Source organism: Hyaena hyaena, unplaced genomic scaffold (genome assembly GCF_003009895.1).
Source record: "Hyaena hyaena isolate Hyena2069 unplaced genomic scaffold, ASM300989v1 scaffold_1352, whole genome shotgun sequence".
Classification (NCBI taxonomy): domain Eukaryota; kingdom Metazoa; phylum Chordata; class Mammalia; order Carnivora; family Hyaenidae; genus Hyaena; species Hyaena hyaena.
Genome location: NW_024081987.1, coordinates 243,023 through 260,133, shown reverse-complemented (window position 1 = coordinate 260,133; position 17,111 = coordinate 243,023). Strand labels below are relative to the sequence as shown.

At 35.2% G+C, this 17,111-nt stretch overlaps 1 protein-coding gene across 3 annotated transcripts in view; it reads left to right on the top strand.

Annotated features, from left to right (window-relative positions):
- RMDN1 (regulator of microtubule dynamics 1) overlaps nt 1-17,111 on the top strand; it is a 52,049-nt gene that overhangs the window by 30,454 nt on the left and 4,484 nt on the right. For 2 of the 3 annotated variants that reach the window (XM_039223460.1, XM_039223463.1), the window contains exons 5-6: nt 13,159-13,248; nt 16,308-16,363. In XM_039223460.1, the coding sequence (XP_039079391.1) occupies nt 13,159-13,248; nt 16,308-16,363 (146 nt within the window). The remainder of the gene's footprint in view (nt 1-13,158; nt 13,249-16,307; nt 16,364-17,111) is intronic. The other variant, XM_039223462.1, reaches the window with a different exon arrangement.

Below are 17,111 nucleotides of genomic sequence, written 5' to 3'. Positions count from 1 at the left end.
TGCCTCAGCATTTCTATATCCCTTGGGTAAATTCCTAGCAGTGCTATTACTGGGTCATAGGGGAGTTCTATTGTTAATTTTTTGAGGAACCTCCACACTGTTTTCCAGAGGGGCTGTACCAGTTTACATTCCCACCAACAGTGCAAGATGGTGCCCGTTTCTCCACATCCTCGCCAGCATCTCATGTTCTCTGATTTGCTCATTTTAGCCACTCTGACTGGTGTGAGGTGGTATCTCAGTGTCATTTTGATTTGTATTTCCCTGATGAGTAGGGATGCTGAGCATCGTTTCATATGCTTGTTGGCCATCTGGATGTCCTCTTTGGAGAAGTGTCTGTTCATATCTTCTGCCCATTTCTTTACTGGGTTGTTTGTTTTTTGGGTGTGGAGTTTGGTGAGTTCCTTATAGATTCTGGATATCAACCCTTTATCTGATATGTTGTTTGCAACTATCTTTTCCCATTCCATTGGTTGCCTATTAGTTTTGTGGGTTGTTTCCTTTGCCGTGCATTAGGATATTTCCTAGAAGTGGAGTCATAGAGTATGGGATCATTTGTGTCTGACATCTTTCACTTACCATGTTTTTTGAAGTCCGTCCATATTGTAACATGTAGCGGTACTTTATTCCTTTTTATAGATGGATAATATTCCACTGTATGGATATATACCACGTTTTGTTTACCCATGAGTAGTTGATGGACATTTGGGTATTTCCACATTTTTGGCTGTTGTTTATAGTATAACTATCAACATTAATGTACAAGTATTTGTTTAAATACCTGTTTACAGTTCTTTTGAGTCTGTATCTAGGAATGGACTTGCTGGGTCATGTGTAATTCTATGTAATTCTTTTTGAGGAACTGTCAAATTGTTCTTCAAGGTAGCTGTACCATTTTATACTGCTGATAGCAGTGTGTAAGAGGGTTCCAGTTGCTTTACAACCTTGCTAACTCTTGTAATTATCCATTAAAAAATTAACAACTACCGGTGTGAAGTTGTATCTTATGGCTTTGATTTGCATTTTCCTAATGAGTAATGATGTTGAGCATCTTTTCATGTGCTTGCTTATTCGACATTCATGTATCTTCTTTAGAGAAGTGCTTATTCAGATTCTTTGTCCATTCTTAAACTGGGTTTGTCTTTTTATTGTTGGGGGGGGATTTTTGTTTATTTTTGAGAGAGAGAGAGAGGGAGAGAGCACAGGCGGAGTGGGGCAAAGAGAAAGGGAGACAGAGGATTCAAAGCAGACTCTGCACTGACAGCAGTGAGCCTGATGTGGGGCTTGAACTCACAAACTGTGAAGTTGTAACCTGAGCCAAAGTTGGATGCTCACAAGTGAGCCACTCAGGGGCCTCTTTATTGTTTAGTTTTAAGAGTGTTTTCTGAATATTAGTCTCTGGTTATATATATAAAATGGGAAAATATTTTCTCCCATTCTGTGGATTGTCTTTTTACTTTCTTGATGATGTTCTTTGATGCATAAATTTTCAATTTTGAAGAAGTCCAGTTTAGTTTTCTTTGATTGCCTGTACTTTTGGTGTCATATCTAAAACCTTGCCCAATCCAAAATTACACAGATTTTCACCTGTTTATTTCTAAAAGTGTTATGTTTTTTATCCCTTACATTTATTTAGTCTTTGATCCTAAAGAATTAATCTTTATACATGGTGAGGTAAGAGTTCACATCCATTCTTTTGCATGTAAATTTCCAGTTGTCCCAGCATTATTTGTTGAAAGGACTATTTTTTCTCCATTTCGTCCTTGATGAAAATGTTCATCCTTGATAAAACTCAGTTGAACATAAATGTGTGAGTTTATTTTTGAATTCTGAATCTGTTTCATTGGTCTATATGTAGACCTATTGGTCTTTGTGCCAGTATCACTATGCTTTTATTACTATAGCATTGTGATAAATTTTGAAATAAGTAATTGTGAGTCCTTGAAAAACTGTTCTTTTTCAAGATTATTTTGAGTATTTGGAGTTTCTTCAGTTTTCATTCATATTTAAGAGCAGCTTATAAATTTCTGCAAAGAAGCCAGTTGGGTTTTTGTTAGGGATTTCATTGAGCCTGTAAATAGTTTAGGGAGCACTGCCATTTTGACAGCTTTATATCTTCCAATACACAGACAAGGGTTGCCTTTCCATTTATTTAGATCTCTCTCTCTTTTTTTAATAGTGTTTTGTAATTTTCATTGTGCAAGTCTTGTACTTCTTTGGTTACATTTATTCTTTAAGTATTGTATTTTTTTTGATGCAATTGGAATTCATTAAAAAATTTTTTTTTAGCATTTATTTATTGAGAGAGAGAGAGAGACAGAGTGCAAGCAGGGGGTGGGGGGACAGAGAGAGAGGGAGACACAGAATCTGAAGCAAGCTCCAGGCTCTGAGCTGTCAGCACAGAGACCAGTGCAGGGCTTGAACCCACGAACTGTGAGATTATGACCTGAGCCAAATCAGATGTTTAACCAACTCAGCTACCCAGGCACTCCTAGAGTTCTTAATTTCATTTTCAGATCGTTCATTGCTAGTGTATAGGAGTGCTTTGCTGAACTCATTTATTGGTTCTATCTACTAGTTTTTTTGTAGATTATTTAGTGTTTTTCTTTTTTCTTTTTATTTTAGAGTATGTGAGTGGGCAAGAGGGGCAGAAGGGAAGAGAGACAATCTTAAGTAGGCTCCATGTGCAGCAGGGAGCTCAATCCCACAGTCATGGGATCATGACCTGAACCAAAATCAAGAGCTGGACGTTCAACCAACTGAGCCACTAAGGTGCCCCTATTTAGGATTTTTCTTTTTTTTTTTTAAAAAAAGTAAAAATAAGGAGGTAGAATAAATTTTGATAATTTAATCCAATATAGCCAAAATATTCAGTGTGTGATCAATAAAATAATTTTTTAATTTATTTTTTCAATATAATTTATTGTCAAATTGGCTCACATACAGTGTGTACACTATGCTCTTGCTTTTGGGGGTATTCCCATGATTCATCACTTACATATAACACCCAGTGCTCATCCCAACAAGTGCCCTCCTCAATGCCCATCACCCTTTTTTCCCTCTCACCTCCCCCCACCCCTAGGATTTTTTCTGTATATGACCATGTCATGTATAAATAAACTATCTATGCATAGCTTTAGTTTCTTTCCAATCTGGACACCTTTTATTTCTTTATCTTGCTCTGTTTTCCTGGCCAGAACTTCTAGTACATTGATGAGAAGAAATGGCAAGAGCAGGTATCTTTGTCTTGTTCCTGATTGTAGGAGCAAAGCGGCTAGGCTTTCATCACTAACTGACATTAACTGTGGGTTTTCTGTAAATGCTCCTAATTGGATTGAGGAAGTTTCCTTCCAACAACTAGCTTGTTGAGTGTTTTTATTATGAAAGTGTGCTGGATTTTGTCAAGTGCTTTTTTCTGTGTTTGTTGAGGTGATCATGTTGGTTTTCCCCCCTTCATTTTATTAATGTGGTATCTTTCATCAATTGATTTTTGTATGGTGAACCAAGCTTGTATTTTGAGGTAAATCCCACTTGGGCATGTTGTGTAATCCTCTTCATATGCTGCTGAATTTAGCTTACCATTATTTTATTGAGGAATTTTATATCATAAGAGACACTTGTCTTTAGTTTTCTTTTTTTTCTCTGGTTTTACTGAGAAAGAGTTGACATACATCACTGTGTAAGTTTAAGGTGTACAGCATGATGATTTGATTTGCATATACTGTGAAGTGATTGCTACAGTTTGGCTGATATCCATCTTCTAATATAGATGCAGTAAAAATGAAAGAAGAAAAAAAAGTATTTTTTCCTTGTGATGAGAACTCTTAGGGTTAACTCTCTTATCACTTTCCTATATATGATACATCAAGTTAGCTATAGTCTTCATGCTGTACATTAATTCCCTAGCACAGTTCACCCTTGAACAATAAGGAATGCTGATCCCTGTGCAGTTGAAAATTCACATATAACTTTTAACTTCCCAAAAATTTGTGACTTCTGATCACCTGTTGACTGGATAATGATAACATAAATAATCAACACATTATTTTCTATGTTGTATGTTTTATATACTGTATTCTTTCTATAAATTATAGGAAAGAAAGTATTACTAAAAAAATCATAAGGTAAATAAATTTACAGTACTGTACTGTATTTCTCAAAAGAAATCCATGTATAAATGGATCCACATAGTTTTATTTGTGTTGTTCAGCTGTACTTATTTACCTTATAACTAGAAGTTTATACCTTTTGACCATCTTCTTTCAATTCTTCCTCCCACCTTCTGCCTCTGGTAGCCACAAGTCTTAGGATTTGTGTTTTTTTGTTTTTTTAAGATTCCACATATAAGTGAAATCATACAGTACTTTTATTTCACTTAGCATAAAGCCTTCAGAATCCATATTGTTGTAAATGGCAGAATTTACTTGTTTTTTATAGCTGAATAATATTTCATATTGTGTGTGTGTGTGTGTGTGTGTGTGTATACACACATACAACTGCTTTATCCATCATCTATTGGATCTGTACTTAGGTTGTTTCCATGTCTTGGCTGTTGTAAATACTGCTGTGAACATAGTGGTGCAAATATCTTTTCAAATAGCTGTTTTCATTTTGGGGGATAAATTTCCCAAGTAGAAATTATGGATCATATGGTAATTCTATTTTTAATTTTTTGAGGATTTTCCATACTGTTTTCCATAGGGGCTATAGCAATTTAGAATCCCACCAATAGTGCATAAGGGTTCTGTTTTCTCCACATCCATGCCAGCATTTATATCCTTTTTTTTTTTAAATTTATTTATTTTGAGAGAGACAGTGCACATGTGAGAGGGAGAGGGGCAGAGAGAGGAAGAGAGAATCCCAAGCAGGTTCCGTGCGGCTCAATCCCATGACTGAGATGATGACCTGAGCCGAAATCAAGAGTCAGATGTTCAACCACCGGAGCCACCCAAGGGCCCCATCTCTTTTTGATGATGGCCATTCTAACAGATGGGAGGTGTGCCTTGTTGCTGTTTTAATTTGCATTTCCTTAATGTCTATTGATGTTGAGCATCTTTTGATGTACCTGTTGGCCTTTCATGTATTATCTTTGGAGCAATGTCTGTTCAGGTCCTCTGCACACTTTTTAATTGTGCTGTTTTTTTCATCTGCTGTTGAATTGTATGTAATTGTATGAATTATAATCCAGATATTAACCCCTTATTAGATAGATAATTTACAAATATTTTTTCCCATTAGGTAGACCTTTTCATTTTGTTGATTTCTTTTCCTGTGCTGAAGCTTTTAGTTTGATTTAGTCCCACTTGTTTATTTTTTATTTTGTTGCCTGTACTTTAGGTGTCATATCCAAAACACTGTTACCAAGACCCATGTCAGCGAGGCTTTATTCCTATTTTCTTTAGGAGTTTCTTAGTTTCAGGTTTTACATTTAAATTTTCAACTTATTTTGAGTTAATTTTTGTGAATGCTGTAAGATATGTAACTAGTTATTTTTCTTATACATGTGAATATCCAGTAACCCTAGTGCCATTTTTGTAGTCTGTCCTTTCTCAATTGAATATTCTGGGCTCCCTTGTCAGATATTATTTGACTGTATATTATGGGGTTTGTTTCTGGGTTCTCAGTTCTGTCCCATTTGTTTGTTTTTATGCCAGTACTGTGCTGTTTTAATGACGATAGCTTTGTGTGTGTGTGTGTGTGTGTGTGTGTGTGTGTGTGTGTGTGTAAATGTATATAGCTTGTTCAGGTTTTACATTTTACACTTACATGCATATATATATATATAAAGTATATATATAGCTTGTTCTTCTTTCTCAGGATTTCTTTGGCTATTCAGGGTCTTTTGTGGTTCCCTTTAAATTTTAGGTATTTTTTTTCTAATTCTATAAAAAATGCCACTGGTATCTTGATAAGGATTGTGTTGAATATGTACATGGCTTTTGGTGGTAATGACATTTTAACAATATTAATACTTCCTGGGTATGAATATGGATTACCTTTTAATTTATTTGTATCTTTTTTTATTTCTTTCATCATTGTCTTGCAGGTTTCAGAGTAAAGATCTTTGACCTTCTTATATACATTTATTCTTATGTGGTTGTTTTTGAAGTTCTTGTAAATGGGATCTATTTCTTTTTCAGAAAATTTGTTGTTAGGGTATAGAAATGCTACTGATACTTAGGGAAATGTTCACTTTATCTGTTTTTTTTTCTTTCTTTCTTTTTTTTTTTGGAAGAGTTGATAGAAGCTTGGTGTTACTTCTTTTTAAACATTTGGTAGAATTCACTAGTGAAGCCATCTGGTCCTGGCCTTTGCTTTGTTGGAAGTTCTTTTCATTACTAACTCTGTATTATTATTATTCATTTATTCATATTTTTTGTTTATTCTTAAATTAATTGTTGTTTCTAGGAATTTTTTCAGGTTTGCTAGGTCAATCTGTTGCCATACAATTTTTTTATTCCTAGATTTATTACTGAAGTCAGTAGTAATGTATGTCCTCTTTGATTCCTGATTTTAGTAATTTAACTTTCTTTCCTCTTATTATATCTAGCTAAAGGTTTATAAATTTTGTTGATCTTTTTAGAGAATTAACTTGGTTTTGCTGCTTTTCTCTATATTTCCTATTTTTTATTTTATTTCTCTCCACTCTAATCTTTTTTATTTCCTTCCTTCAGTTTACTTTAGGTTAATTTGCTCTTCTTTTTCTAGGTTTTTTTTTTGTTGTTGTTGTTTGTTTTTAATTTTAGAGAGAATGTGTGTGAGCAGGGGAGGAAAGCAGGGGAAGAGAGAGAATCTTAAGTAGGCTTCATGCTCAGTGTGGAGCCTGACACGGGGTTTGAGCCCATAATCCTTTGATCACGACCTGAGCCAAAATCAAGAGTGAGGCATTCAACTGACTGAGCCACCCAGGTGCCCCTTCTTTTTCTAGTTTCTTAAGGTATGAGGTTAGATTATTGACTTGATTTCTTTAAATATTTTTTTAAATTTTATTTTGAGAAAGAGCATGTGAGCTTGAGCAGCGGAGGGGTTGTAAAAGAGGGAGAGAAAGGTTCCCAAGTGGGCTCCTAAACCCACAAACTGCAGGGTCATGACCTGAGCCAAAAACAAGAGTGGAATGCTTAACAAACTGAGCCACCCAACCACTATCTTGATCTCTTTCTTTAAGGTTGCCATTTACAGCTATGTTTCCCTCTGAATACAACTTTGCTGAATCCCACAAATTTTGTTATGCTGTTTTTTTCTTAGGGACTTTAAAATAGTTTCTTGTGTTTCTTATTTGAATGTGTTATTTAGGAATGTATCTTTTTAATTTCCAGACAATTGTGAATCATCCAAATTTTCTTTTATTAATTTCCATTTTCATTTCACTGTGGTCAGAGAACATACTTTGGTTTCTGTCTTTTAAAATTTGAGGCTTTTTTATGGCCTACTATATTGTCTATCCTAGAAAATATTCCATGTGAATTGAGAAGAATACATATTCTGCTGGTGTTGGGTAGAGTGTTCTGTAGATGTGTTCTAGGTTTAATTAGTATATAGTATTGTTTGAGTCTTCTGTTTGTTGCTTTTCTGACTAGTTCTATCTAGTCTTGGAAGTGGATTATTGAAGTCCCAAACCATTATAGTTGAATTGCCTCTTTCTACCTCCAAGTCTGTCAGTTGTCGCTTTTTTTATTCTGGGGCTCGGTTGTTCGGTATACATATATTTGTTTATAATTTTTATATGTTCTTGAAACTTTTTCTTTTTTTGTTCTTCTTTTTTAATGTTTTATTTATTTCTGAGAGAGAGAGAGAGAGAGAGAGAGACAGCCAACATGAGCAGGGGAGGATCAGAGATTCGAGGGAGACACAGAATCTGAAACAGCCTCCAGGCTCCCAGTTAGCAGTCAGCACAGAGCCCGACGCGGGGCTCGAACCCACAAACCGTGAGATCATGACCTGAGCTGAAGTCTGACGCTTAACCGACTGAGCCACCCTCGTGCCCTTGATACTGTTTTTCTTTGTCTCTCATGTAACAATTTGGATCCTAAAGTCTATTTTGTCTGATATTTGATCATTATCTAATTCTAATTAATATCTCTTCAGCTCTCTTGTGAATATGGTTTATGTGATAAAACATCCCTGTTTTTTCGGGTTTCTTTGGTAAATGTTCATTTATTTTGGAGAGAGAGCACAAGCTGGGGAGGGGCAGAAAGACAGGGAAACAAAATTTGAAGCAGACTCTGAACTGCAGCACAGAGCCCGATATAGGGCTTAAACCCACAAACTGTGAGATCATGACCTGAGCCAAAGTCTGATGCTTAACCGACTAAGCCACCCAGATGCCCTAAAACTTCCCTGTTTTTACTTTAAACCTATATACCTCTGAATCTAAATTGTATTGTAGACAGTATATAGTTGAATCATGTGTTTTAATACATTCTACTAATCTTTGTCCTTTAATTGGAGAGTTTAACTCATTTACAAAAAAATTGACAATAAGAAACTCTTTTGCAATTTTGCTATTTGTTTTTGATCTTTTGTTTCTTAAGTTCTCCATTAGTGTCCTTTATTTACTATTCCATAGATTTATTATGTTGTACCATTTTCTTTTTTTTTTTTTTAATTTTTTTTTTAATGTTTTATTTATGTCTAGGAGAGAGAGAGAGACAGCGTGAGCAGGGGAGGGTCAGAGAGAGAGGGAGTCACAGACTCTGAAACAGGCTCCAGGCTCCGAGCTGGCAGTCAGCACAGAGCCCGACGCGGGGCTCGAACTCACGAATCGCGAGATCATGACCTAAGCGAAAGTCGGACGCTTAACCGACTAAGCCACCCAGGCGCCCCTATGTTGTACCATTTTCATTCGTTTATTTCTTATACTATATATTTTGAGTTATGCTTTTTAAAAATTTTTAAATGTTTTTATTTATTTTTGAGAGAGACACAGGAAGAGACAAGCATGAGCAGGGGAGGGTCAGAGAGAGAGGGAGACACAGAATCTGAAGACAGGCTCCAGGCTCTGAGCTAGCCGTCAGCACAGAGCCTGACGCGGGGCTCGAACCCACGAATTGTGAGATCATGACCTGAACTGAAGTCGGATGCCTAACTGACTGATCCACCCAGGCGCCCCTTGAGTTACACTTTTATAGTTATCCTGAGGAATTCCAAGAACATCGTAATTTGTAATAACCAAGTTCAGATTGGATGTTAACTTAATTTCAGTAGTATACCAACTTTGCTTTTATAGGTCTCTGCGCCCATCCCTGTATTCTGACACAGTCAGCTAGCATTTTGATCATGGACTTCCCAGCCTCCAGAAATGATAAGTAATAACATTTCTGTTGTTTTAGCTGCCCACTCTAGTGTTTTGTTCTAAAAGGACAAGCAGATTAAGGCAGGTGTCCATGGTTTCTGATTTGGCTGTTAATCTTATTGAGGACCCTTTGTACATGACAAGTCACTTCCCTCCCGCTCTTTTCAAGATCATCTCTTTGTTTTTATCTTTAACAGTTTGATTCTGCTATTTCTGGTTGTGGATCTCTTAAATTTATCTTATTTGGGGTTCTTTGTTTTCATCAAAGTATAGAAGCCCTTGGCATGTAAGTTTTTAAATATTCATTCTACTCCATTTCTCTTCTCGGCTCTCCTACTGGTTCTCCTCTTCTGTGTATTTTGGCAGATATGTGGGTTTTTCACAGGCCTCTGAGACTGTGTTTATTTTTCTTCCTTCTTTTTACTTTCTGTCTCTTATAGAGTGTAATATTAATTGACCTGATATCTTCAGATTAGCTGATTCTTCTGTTGAGCCCTTAATTCAGTGTTGAGCCCTTAATTCAATGTTGTATATTTTTTTATTTCATTTATTGTACTTTTTCACCTCCAAAGTATCTATTTGATTTCATTTTATTATTTCTGTCTCTTTGTTGATAATTCTCTTATTTGTCGAGACATTGTTCTTAGTAGACATGTTCTTAGACATAATCTCCTTGTTGAACATAGGAAGCCCAACATGTGAGCTTCTTCAGATAGTTTCCTTTGATTTTTTTTCCTCCTGTATGTGGGTTATACATTCTTATGTTTTTCATGCCCTGTAAATTTTTTGTTGAAAACTGGACAGGTTAACTATTATAAAATGGTAAATCTGGAAATCAGATTTTCTTCTTTCCCAGAATTTGTTGATGCTTTTAGTATTTGTTTTTTTTCTTTCTTTCTTTTTTTTTTTTTAAGATTTTATTTTTAAGTAATCTCCATATCCAACATGAGGCTCAGACTCAAAACCTCAAAATCAAGGCTTGCATGCTCAACTGACTGAACCAGCCAGGTGCTCATGTTGTTTTTCTTTGGTAACTTCCTGGCCAAATTCTATTCTGTAAAGTCTGTATTCTTTGTCATATGTAACCACAGAAGTCTCTGCTCTCTCAATTTACTAGTCACCTAATGATTGGGCAGACATTTTATAAAATATCTGGAGCCAAAATGTTTTCTAGTCTTGTTCATGGGCCTTTCTGTTTGTGTTGGGACATACCTTTAGCCCTTAGCTGGGCAGTTTTAAGCTGTGCCTTGGCTTAGGGCCTTCTCAGATCTCTCCTAAGCATGCACACGTTTTTGAACATGTGTATCTTTTTTGGATTTTCAGGGATATGTTGGAATGTTTGTTTTAGTTTTGATTTTGGCTGTGGTGTTACTGCATAATAAGCAAAATGCTTTGCCATTTAATTCAGTAACAAAATAATTCATATTTTACTATGCTTTCAAAGCATGACACTTGAAGTCCATTTTATCTTCCTTTGACCTATGCATTGGTACTAAAAATAAAGTATCGTGGTATGGCATATATGTGGCACTCCAAATGCTTTCAGGTTATAACCCTATCGCTGTGATTTGCAGTGTATGGAGCAGCAGGTAGAATCAGTTAAAGTATCACATATGATCTCTTATCACAATTCAACTATGCCATTGTTGAGCAAAAGCAGCCAGTCAGTGCGTAAGTGATGAGTATGACTGTGTTCTAGTAAAGCTTTGTTTATGAGCACTGAAATTTGAATTCAACATAATTTTCAAATGTTATGAAATATTCTTTTGGTTTTTCTTTATTCAACCTTTTAAGAGCCCTTACGGACATCTCTTTCCCTAGCCTTTTCTCGCGGGCTTTTCATTAGTTTATTTGCTGGAGACAGCAGCAGTCTAAGATATTAGTCTATAAATGTTTTCAGCAAATGCCCCTCCCCTCATCCACTCCCCTCCCCCCCATCCCCACCCCAGAGATAGTTTTATCACTAGGGCCTTTCAAGTTAGGTGAAATAAGTACAAGGCCAGTCTCCCAGGGAGCCACCAAACAGGTCAGAACAAATGATTACAATTCTCCATGAATGAGCTCTGTTCTGTTCCCTCTGGTGTCAGGAATGGCAGGCTATTTTACAGCTCCTGCTGAGATTGGGAGTGTGGGATGGGACCAGAGTAAGATAAAACAGCACAAAGTTCATTTTTCTCACTAGGAATAATCTGATACTTTGAATAAGCATTCTCAGGTCACTGCAAGCTTTAGGTTAATTTGAGAGCTCCAAAAAAGAGTTGATTTTGATAGTCGTTGCTCATTTTTGTTTTCAGTGCTTTTATGGAGAAGCAGAATTCAGAGTTCTTTACTTTGCCTTTTTCACTTACATCACTCTCAGTCTTTCTTAATTTTAATCCAGCTTGACAGTCTGTTTTTCCTTTGGGGTTTTGGACCATTTACATTTAATGTGATTAATGATATTTTGGGGTATAAATTTCCTATCTTTGTATTTCATCTGTTCATCTTCTTTTTCTTCCTTCTTTTTTATTGATCATTTTTTGGATTCTGTTTTATTTCATTGACTTAATGGCTATAACTCTGTGGCATGTTGTTTCAGTGGTTGCTTTAAGGTTTGTAGTATACATCTTTAAATTATAGTCCACATCAAGTGATATAACATTTCATGTGTTAATAACTGCTCATTGTGCTGTTATTGTGATACATCTTTAACATATGTTAAAAATCTCAAGATACTGCCAGTCTAATCAGGGAAGAATGTTTAGGATTCATCCATAAGCTTACGTTTGCTTTGCATATAGAAGATAGTGAGATACATAAGAGAAGGTGTTTTTATCCAGTCCTGATAATGTGGGAGAAGGTCAGAACAGCAAATTTGAAACCCCGTATAACCCTTCTAGTCAGTTAGATTTGGGCAGCTGGGTAACTTAGTGGAGATTAAGTGAGCATAGCCTATAGAGGGCATATGTGTGTGTGTGTGTGCGCACGCGAGCGCGTGTGTGTGTGCATATACATGTATGTTGTGTTTTAGATTATACTTTTTAATTTTCAATAAACTTACCAAGATTTTGGCAGAGAATAGATTTAAACAGAAGTTAGTTTTAGTTAAAGTCTTTGTGGTTATAATTCTTAAAACCCCACAGAAATAAGCTCAAACAAAAAGGGGGGATTTTTTTATTAGAAACTACTGTCTTTCACAGTACCTAAACGTGGGGTGCTTTTGGTTCAGGAAAAACTGGCTCGATTGCTCTGAGGTTTGTCTTTTCTCTTTGCTGTTACCTGCAGATCTTTTTCTCTGCAAACTCTTTTTTCTCAGTCTAAGTCGTGTGACTTTCTACACCACTTGAATTTATGAAGCTTGGATATTTTGGATTTAGTCCTTAGGGATAAAACTCAGATTGTCTCAGTTTGGGTGTGTTGTCCCATCTGTAGCTATGGGAGCAACATCACAATTGACAAATGTGGCTCTTATTACTAGAACAGTGCAGATGTGGGACAAGAGGCAGCTCGTAGAAAAGAGGATAAGAAAATAAAATGGTAGTTATTCAACTGAAAATATTTAAAAGTTTATTCTTCAGTTATAAAATGAGTCATTACCTCCTCATTGTATTGAAAACTTCCTTAAGGGGGCGCCTGGGTGGCTCAGTGGGTTGAAAACTTCCTTAGGCTCTGTATTCTTTACCTTGTTCTCTATAAACATGTCCTGTCCTTGAGTTCCTTAAGGTCTATGTCTGCTTTCCTTTGTATATGACCATATATTTTACTCAGTTTTTATGATTACTAATTTTTTTGTTGAATGAGAATGAGTATTGAAGAATAAATGTTTTTTCTTGTATTGAATGGAATATTACGGAGTATTATTATTCTTACATGTTTTTTTCTTTCTTTAGTGGTATGCAATCTGTATTAGTGATGTTGGAGATTATGAAGGCATCAAGGCTAAAATTGCAAATGCTTACATTATCAAGGAGCATTTTGAGGTACTGATGAATTTTAAGTCATTACTTTTTGAATAAATTTCTATTTCACTTATCTGTTGTTGTATAGCAAGCCCCCTAAAACTTAAAGGCCTAGAGCAGTGACAGCTTATTTCTCAAATTTTTGTGGGTTTATTCTGTAGTAGCGCTTTGATCTGTTTGGTATAGCTGAGGTCATTTAGACAGCTGCGTTCAACTCTGTCTTCAGCTGGGACAGGAATGCACAAGATAGCCTATTAAGTAACAGTTTCTCTCCACTTTTCTTTATATTATTTAGTAGTTTAGCCCAAGCTTCTTTACAGCATGGTAGCTGGCTTCTAAGAATGAGCATTCTAAGGTAAAATTCCAGTGTGTAGACTTATCAGGCTTCTGTTTCGTATCACACTTGGTAAAGTCCTGTGGACCGAAACTAGTCATATGGCCAAGACAAGAGTTTGTGGGAGGGAGCTATACAAGATCCTGAATGCCCAGAGGTGTGGTCTTGTCTAACAATCTAACACAATTGACAAACCCCTCCCAATAGAATAGTACTGTTAACAGTATTATCTGTGTGTGTGTATTTTGTGTTTTAAAATTTCCAGTTACTTATTTTATAGGAAGCTCTTTAGATGTCAGATATTCTCTAGAAGTTTGTATATTTCATGATGGGCGTAAACACTACCTCATTGTCCTAAACAAAACTAAACAAAAATCTCCCAAGAAACACTAAAATCCCAGCATATTTTTTTTGTCTTTTGATATTTTAGACCATTGCAAAAATACAAAGGGAGAGAATATGATGAAAAACCTACATGGGGAGAATGTTAGATAAGTTGTTTAATAGCCTTTCTGAATTTTATAGTTATAGTCTCAATTCCTAGTTTATATAATGGGTAGTAGAAAGGAACATTGGACTAGTAAAGGATACCTAGCTTTTTATTCAGGAATCAATAGTATATATGTGTGTGTTTGCATATAAGTGTATATATTCCCATTTAATAATATGCAACATTTTTCACATTTTAAGAACTTTGAAATCAGATTACATTATTATAGTCAATGATATCTAATAATTGCCAGTGCTTTTTTCTTTTTAGTGGTACACATAATAATAATAGTAACTTTCATAGTATCTTAGATTCAATAAAATGCCATAATTTGCTCAGTAGCATTACATAAATTGCCTAAATTATTTTGTGCCATAGGATGTAGACATATGTGGCAAATAACTTCAATATGAAAAATGAAAAATTGCAGAAAATTATATTAATGGAAACAGAAATGTCTATATATTTAAAAAAAATTTTTTTTTAGAGACAAAGCACAAGCTGAGGAGGGGCAGAGAGAGAGGGAGACACAGAATCTGAAACAGGCTTCAGGCTCTGAGCTGTCCACAGAGAGCCCGATGTCAGGCTCGAACCCACAGACTGCGAGATCATGACCTGAGCCGAAGTTGGATGCTTAACCAACTGATCCACCTAGGCGCCCCAGAAAAGACTATATTTTTAAAAAAACCAATGCTTTGCAAGTTTCATACATGTATGTGTTAAGTATATTTAAAAAATGATAATGTTTAGTATTTACATACTAAAAAGATCATTTATACTATTATATCTAATTCCATTATTATATCTAAAGCCAGAAGGAATTACTATCTTTGGATTGTTGTTGTTGTTTTAAAGATTTTATTTTAGGGGCGCCTGGGTGGCTCAGTCAGTTAAGCGTCTGGCTTTGGCTCAGGTCATGATCTCATGGTTTGTGGGTTTGAGCCCCGCATCGGGCTCTGTGTTGACAGCTATCTCAGAGCCTGGAGCCTGCTTCAGATTTCTGTTATCTCCCTCTCTATCTGACCCTCCCCTGCTCATGCTGTCTCTCTCTCAGAAATAAATAAAACATTAAAAAATGAAAAATAAAAGATTCTATTTTAAGCAATCTCTACACCGAACGTTGGGCTTGAACTCACAGCCCTCAAGATCAAGAGTTGCATGCTCCGCTGACTGAGGCAGCCAAGCACCCCTATCTTTGGATGGTTTTGGAAAACACTTAAACTAATGACAGGAAAAATTATAAAAGAAAGAGTTTACTTAAGGAGTAGTCCCTCTCAACCCCTTCCATAAGAAAATTAAATTCCCCTAGGTATATTATTCTCTCAATTCTATAAAACAGCAAACTCAGGCATGGGAAGAAGAGAGAACTTGTCAAGGTCAAAAAGGTAGAAGTCATTGAGCTGTGATTTGAACTCTGGCAGTCTAGCTTCAGAGTTCACACTGGTAAACAGTTACAAATATTTTAAAATGTGTATCTCACAGTTATTAGCTGAAAGTGAAAATGTGGGTTTTAAGATAGAAGGTCTCAATTTTTTAAAAATGGTCTTTTATTTTTAATAAGATTAACATTAATCTGAGATGGTCTTAGTAGCTTTCAACAGAATAGTTGAAAAAAGAAGGAATAGTTTGGTTAAAGTTCTGTAGTTTATGCTTTACATTAATTTACATAAGACTTTCACATAGTAAATAGAAATTAGGGAAACTTTTTCAGTATATTTTACACTGCATATAATTATTTTACTAATAAATTCTGTGACTAGCATTTTTCCTTTTTTAAGGATAAATGGGGAGGTTGAATAAAATATAAATACAGGAAGAGACTTGGTAAAATTATTATGTACTTTTTTCTTATTTTAGGAAAGAATGCTATTTCATCCAGTATTCATATAGAACTTGCCAAAAAGAACTTCCGTATTTATTTTTCTTCTAATTTAGAAGAAACATTGAGAACTATAGATTGTTTTCAAAATGAGATTGATATACAGATTTCATGAATTTTCTCATATTGACAAATCCTATCCGGATTTATTGCCAAACTATATAAAACAGAAACTTTAATAGAAGTCATTAACAGTGTATTGAAATGAACTTAACCAAATTAAAAAATCAAGAGGGAAAAAGCTGATATTGATTATTCTAGAAGGATTGAAATTCAGGGTTGCCATTTTTTTTTAAATCATGGCTTTATGTTTGCTGAAACGCAAGCATTATTTGTGTTTAGAACACAGATATGATTTACCTTCTTTTACTTGTTAGAAAGCAATTGAACTGAACCCAAAAGATGCTACCTCCATTCACCTTATGGGTATTTGGTAAGTAATTTCTTAAGTAAATATTTCACTGGTATTTAGTATGATCTTATTTTGTAGTATATGAAACAAGATATAAAATATTAAAAGTTTTTGACATTCATGAGTATTTAATTCATTATATTAACTAGCAGTTGTGATGCATTATTAGAAAGTACTAAATTTGTAATTGTGTTAACCATTGTTATTCAGATCATTTAGAAGCAACTATTAAGATGAAAAAGGCATTAAAACTTCTCACTAGACTTTGAAATTCCTTTTGTTGGGAAAGATTATTCTTACCAGACCAAATGAAATTAGATTAATGTAATTATATATAGCATACAGTTTGATGCCCTAAGAGGGTCTTTGCATCTTCAAGGTGTATAAAGTACAGTCTGATTCACCTGAACAATATAATTGTGACTTTCAGTATATTTCTATTTATCTAATGTATAACATTATTTTGCTGGCATGAACATACACCAGTCTGTTTAAATGCTTGCTGATTTAAGAGTTTTTCTTGAGACAGGTTTGCCATGTTTTCTTTGGGTGTAGTCTGCAGATCTGAATATTTTATTGTCTTCTTTTTGGTGTAAACAACTTTATATCACACTCTGTTAAAAAGTTAAATATCCTTCAGGGCCGTATTAAACTAACAAAACACTTACAAAGGACTAATGATAATGGAGACAGTCACTAAGTCAGATGCTAGGGAGTAAACATGAATGAGATACAAGTCTACCTCAAGGAGTTGAGACCATAGTCAGAG